General features: G+C 33.7%; 1 protein-coding gene across 1 annotated transcript; it reads left to right on the top strand.

Annotated features, from left to right (window-relative positions):
* The first annotated feature begins 610 nt into the window (after positions 1 to 610).
* LOC139847609 (carbamoyl phosphate synthase small chain, chloroplastic-like) lies at positions 611 to 5615 on the top strand. Its single transcript, XM_071837313.1, has 11 exons — positions 611 to 686; positions 1085 to 1245; positions 3399 to 3519; positions 3692 to 3780; positions 3870 to 3930; positions 4026 to 4093; positions 4183 to 4311; positions 4452 to 4561; positions 4659 to 5006; positions 5073 to 5238; positions 5392 to 5615. The coding sequence occupies exons 2-11, from the start codon at positions 1107 to 1109 to the stop codon at positions 5439 to 5441; spliced, it is 1281 nt and encodes a 426-aa protein (XP_071693414.1). The 5' UTR covers positions 611 to 686; positions 1085 to 1106; the 3' UTR covers positions 5442 to 5615.
* Positions 5616 to 5919: the final 304 nt, after the last annotated feature.

Here is a 5919-nt window from a genome sequence, read left to right as displayed (position 1 = left end):
GTACATATATACAATAATATTAATAACTTATAACTTAGTATATGTTTTTAATATCGTATAATTTGAATTTGGTTTGATATGATATTCGTTTTTCGGTTAACCAAATTCAGAATTTTCAAAATATAAAAACCAAATTCAAATTCGGTATCGGTTTTGCTCCGATCCGAAAACCATATAACAAATCCGGTTTGATTTTTTTATTTGATTTTGATGTATTCGTTTTAAACGGTTTCAAATCAAAAATTGAACACCCCTACCTATATTCTCATCAGATTGTCACAAATTTTAACGCCATAAATTACAAGTTTGCAATTTATTTTCTAGTGACTTTCTCGGTTCATTTCATCCGAAGATGCTAGTATTGTTTGCTTCAATTGTCTGTTCAACTCTATGTGGATGTCTGTATCAATTATCAATTATCAGTATTATTATCAATCAATATATAAGTAATATCTTTTTCAAATATCAAAAGTTACATTAATTAATAGAATTACGAGCTTGTAGTTATGTAAAAATAAGTCTAAAATGGACAAGTTTGGAAAGTTAAAGGGGGTGATTGTAATCACAAACCTTTCTTCATTTTTGGGTTTAAACCATTTGCTGCACCACTGAAGACACTCCGCCACTCGCTCTCTTCTCTCCCAAACCCCCAATCTCTCCGACAGTCAGCGGCGGCTGCTACGCCGGTAATCTCTACATTTCTCCCCTATTGTAAATCAATTATCATAACTATTTATTATCCAATTGAATTCTTATCGAATCTAGATATAAATTGGCAAATTACGCACTTCAATTTCAGTTTTAATTGACAACAGTTTAAATAATTGCTGTAAGGTTTTCATTTGATTAATACTCAAGGTTTTTCTCCATACTTAATGCTAATACTTAATTAGTTTCACGAATTAATGAACTGTTTGATATGTATAAATATATATAATGAACTTCAAATATGGAATAATTCATTATAGTTCTGTAATTTGTTGTTGTCTGACGCGTGTGAGGTATTTATATTTATATGCACGAATGTAGCCGTACCGTTTATTATGTACTGATATAAGTATTGTGATATGGCATTATATTATAGCGAGTGAAATATAGAAACAGGAATGGCAATGAAGGCAATGTATCTTTCTGTGACTAGTCAGCCTTTATTTTCGAGTCCTGCGAATGTAAAGACGGTGCAAGTTAGATCATTCACTGTGCGATGCTCTACTGGTGCTGCCTCTACGGCTTCTGCAGCTACTGGTACTCTTTTTGAACATATTACTGTTGCTGTTTATGTTTATATGTTTATGATTCTAGATATACTCAATGCTCTATATATATGGTTTGCTCAATATTCACGCTTTTAAAGTTAGGACTACAATTTGGCATGTGGTGAAGATTTCTAGTGAGAGTTTTGTAACTGATGTATTACTCGCATTAGAGTTATGTACCCAATTTTTTGTGATTGTACATTATTGTATATTGGATAAATGTTATTGTTATGTGATGCGTTTATAGTTAGCTGCTAGAGTACTGGCGTACTGTCTCATATTATTTCACGATCACTCACAATGTGATCTAAGACTTACAACATTAGGGCTAAGTGGTAGTTGCATCACAAGATCTGCTGACTCATAAGTCATCTTATTACCCATAATCCCATCATCTAAATTAGGATCATGTTACTTATCAAGGTTGTAAAACTCGCGACTCGGGGAGTACTCGGCTGGAGGTTTTTGAGGAGTAATCGGCGACTCGGGGAGTACTCGGGGGAGTAATCGGATGTTGACTTTCGTTGACTTTTTAAGATAAATATATATATTCTCATATATATATGTTAAATATTAAACTTCTTAAATAAAAACTAATTAATTATATCTCAAACTAATAATGTTTTATGTTTTAACTTGGTAAATTAAAATTTAAGGACCGAATTCTCAATGTATTTGTAATATGAGGGAGTTTGATATCAATTAATAAAAAGTTTAAGAGTGGATATCAAGTTTGTTCCTATTATTAATTAGATATAAATATATAATAATTATTTATATGTATAAATAATACACTTATAAATATAAATATATATGTTTATTTTATATATATTAATTAGATTAGATATATTAAATGTAAATTTTATCTTAGACTTTACTCCGTATTACACCAAGTACCTTTTCAAAATATATAATATATGTTGTAATGCTCCAGCCTGTCACTTTTTCAAGTGGACATAATTAAATATTAATATTGGAGTAAAATATTAATATTAATACTCCTATATCCCAAAAAATAGAGAGAATTAAGTCCACATGTTTTTCTCTCCAACCTGTCACTTTTTCTCTCCTCCCAACATACGCTCTCTCTTTTTTATGTGCACCATCTTCATCTTTTTCTTTCCAAATCCTCACCGGAGCCACGTCTTTACATCTTCCATCTTTAATTTTCTCAACTACTGTCATCTTGTTTACAGATCTATCAATTATTCAGGCTTGGTTGCCGTTGACCGCCGTTGAACGTCGTTTGACTTCCGTTGACTGGCAGTTGACCGAGTTACTAGCCGAGTTGACTGCCGATTTCTCGCTGAGACAATCTTGCCGACTAATCGCCGAGAAATCGGCCGAGTAGCCCGAGTTTTGCAACCATGTTACTTATACAAAATAATAGATACGTAGTAATACATTTTTTAAATTCACTGGGGTAACTACAAAAAGGAATTCACTGGGGTAACTACAAAAAGGATAAGAGACTTTAGTAACTACAATAACTAATGAATAACTGAAGTTGACTGATTTGCTCTAAATCATTAAGTATTGCTATATCTCAAAAGGAATCACTAAGGACTCTTCTGACCAAACTAAGAATATGTTATTGTCAGCAAAGTTGTTTACTTTTTTGATACAAAAAGCTTATATTACTTCATACACAACACATAGGTCTTCGATTCAGCATTAGCCAAAAAAGGGATTAAACTCTTTAATAACTAGTTCAAATCAGTTTATCAATACTAGTGTCCTATATTGATGAAATTTTGATATTGATTGTTTTTAAAACCATATCTATAATAACATAGTGGTAGAAAATCTCCATAGTGATAAAAAATTACATGAACCTAATTGAGCATCTAGATGATGATTGCCCCATTAACCATATTGTGAACCGCTCCAATGTATTCGATGGTAGGAAAATGGGTGGATCTTCCGTTGTCTGATGTGTGAGTTCTCAACCTATTAATTGTTTATTTGTGGTGCGATAATTATGAGAAACTTGGATTTTGAGTGCATTGAAATGAGCAAGTTATGAACAGGTGGATATTATTCTTTGGTGAAGTGTCTGCATCATTTCTAATAAATTGGTAAATTAGCTGGTAAATTATCCTTACTCATACCTACTATAATGCGTTTCTCTATGAAATGTAGCTCCTTGGAAGGTTGCAGATGCTAGACTTGTGCTTGAAGATGGATCCATTTGGAGGGCCAAATCATTTGGTGCTTCAGGGACTCAAGTTGGCGAAGTTGTATTTAATACTTCATTAACAGGGTGAGATTTAGTAATGCTTATGATGTGTTTTGCATAGATTTTGCAGTTGTTTATCTTGAACGTATGTGATACATCAAATTGTATGATACAACGAAGTTGATCGCATGAATGAATTAAAGCATGAGTTGCACTTTTTTCGCTTGGCATTTTATGATAGATGATTAATATGTAGGTATCAAGAAATTCTTACAGACCCGAGCTATGCAGGCCAGTTTGTTCTGATGACTTGCCCACACATTGGTAATACAGGGGTTAATATAGGTAATTAAGGTGTTACTCTGTACTATTGCCTATTGGTATGATAAGTTTTTATTTTTTTTGTTATAAACGAGATAATAAAATTTTTGCAGATGATGAAGAATCAATTCAGTGCTTCCTTGCTGGTTTAGTTATTAGAAGTTGGAGTATTAGGTACACTCTGTTCAGGAGCTCTCAATGTCTGATTTTGTATATATTAATCCAATATCAACTTAATTTGACTTTGATTATTGAAATAAAATTTTCAGTACATCAAACTATAGATGCACAGAATCACTTTCTGATTATTTGTCGAAAAGGAACATCATGGGGATCTGTAAGTTTTGGTCGTATTATATAATTTAGTGCAATTTTGCCAACAAGTTGTAATTGCCATTGACTTATTTTGTTGTTATTTCGTAACAGATGATGTTGACACTAGAGCAATTACTCGTAGGTTACGAAATGATGGAAGCCTGATTGGTGTCTTGAGCACGGAAAAAACCAAAACAGATGAGGAACTTTTGGAGATGTCACGGACTTGGAATATCATTGGTAAGTGGCCTTTTCTAGGGGTGGCAATATGAGCAGGTTGTGTAACGGGTCAGAACTGGTTTGAATCAAAAGCTAAAGAGATAACCTTTTGGTGCATATCTGTTCATATGGGTTGACCTTTAACACTTTTTTGACATCAGGTGTGGATTTAATTTCTAGCGTGTCCTGTAAAAAACCTTATGAATGGGTTGGAAAGACGGGTTCCGAATGGGACTTCAACTCCGGCGGAAGAAATGGGGAGACGTTCCATGTTAGTATATCTACTATAAATTTGTTTAGAATTCATGATTATTTATTTTAGTATTAAGTTATTAACTTGTGTATCGATTTTATTATTTACTTTGAAGGTTGTTGCATATGATTTTGGTATCAAGCACAATATATTGAGACGATTGGCATCTTATGGCTGCAAAATTACAGTTGTTCCTTCAACATGGCCGGCCTCTGAAACTCTTAAAATGAGACCAGATGGAATTTTGTTCAGCAACGGACCCGGTGACCCATCCGCGGTTCCATATGCTGTGGAGACAGTCAAGGAAATAATCGGAAAGGTTCCTGTTTTTGGAATCTGCATGGGACATCAGTTGCTTGGTCAGGCTTTAGGTGGGAAAACATATAAAATGAAATTTGGTCATCATGGAGGAAATCATCCTGTTCGCAACCTTCAAAATGGCAGTGTTGAAATTAGTGCACAGGTACAATGAACAAATATTATATTAAATGTGTCAACAAAAATAATGAAGTATTTATATTTGTTGCAGAATCACAATTATGCTGTTGACCCGGAGTCGCTTCCGGATGGGGTAGAAGTAACTCATGTGAATCTGAATGACGGAAGCTGTGCAGGTCTTGCCTTCCCTCAACGAAAGCTAATGTCTCTTCAGTACCATCCGGAAGCTTCTCCTGGACCTCATGATTCAGACCTTGGTAATTACATTAAATATCTTATTCACTTGTGTTGTTTATAATTTAATAACTTACGTATTCTTATGATTCTGTTAGTGGCACATATGTTCAAACTACGGTGATACACCTATCATGTTGTATTCGTCTTATACCTAATTTTCTATCTGATTGCAGTGTTTCATCACTTTATGGAGCTAATGAGAAAAGAGAAGCAAAGTGCGTGAGTCGATGATGCAAATCTTGATAATGATCGTGACGAGAAAAAAAAAACTTGTACTGAACAAGCTCGAAATGTGTCCTAGCCGGCTGTGTAAAATTTAATGCATAATCATCCAAAAAGTCGCAAGTGTTTGTACGAGTTGTTTAGTATTTTTTTTAAGTATAATTTGTATTTGTATTTGTATTTGTATGATTTGGTTGAGTATATTACCTCAAAATTATCTTAATTAATCCATTAGGTGGATTTAGTATTATTTGGCCAATTTGTATTTGTATCATTTCTTATTGCCTAAAACCTACAGCCAAACATTTTAAATGACTTGATCAACTAGTCCGGATGGCATTGCTTCTCTAAATTGACGATTTTACTTGGTGCGGAGCCTAGTTTGATGCAGGAACCATAGGGTGTTGATTCAGTTTAGAACATGTATGGGGGAACAGGGAAAAGGTGTTGGTGGCTCAAATGTGGTTTCTGATCCCTTT

Source organism: Rutidosis leptorrhynchoides, chromosome 5, assembly GCF_046630445.1.
Source record: "Rutidosis leptorrhynchoides isolate AG116_Rl617_1_P2 chromosome 5, CSIRO_AGI_Rlap_v1, whole genome shotgun sequence".
Classification (NCBI taxonomy): domain Eukaryota; kingdom Viridiplantae; phylum Streptophyta; class Magnoliopsida; order Asterales; family Asteraceae; genus Rutidosis; species Rutidosis leptorrhynchoides.
Note: the sequence above shows the minus strand (reverse complement) of the source record. Positions and strands in the feature narration are given on the sequence as shown.

Excerpts from the sequence above, each read along its gene's own strand:
- LOC139847609 (XM_071837313.1), top strand. The coding sequence starts at position 1,107 with ATGGCAATGAAGGCAATGTATCTTTCTGTGACTAGTCAGCCTTTATTT. Across the intron at positions 3,520-3,691 it reads TTTAATACTTCATTAACAGG|GTATCAAGAAATTCTTACAG; the intron begins GTGAGATTTAGT and ends ATTAATATGTAG. Across the intron at positions 4,562-4,658 it reads GAAATGGGGAGACGTTCCAT|GTTGTTGCATATGATTTTGG; the intron begins GTTAGTATATCT and ends TTTACTTTGAAG.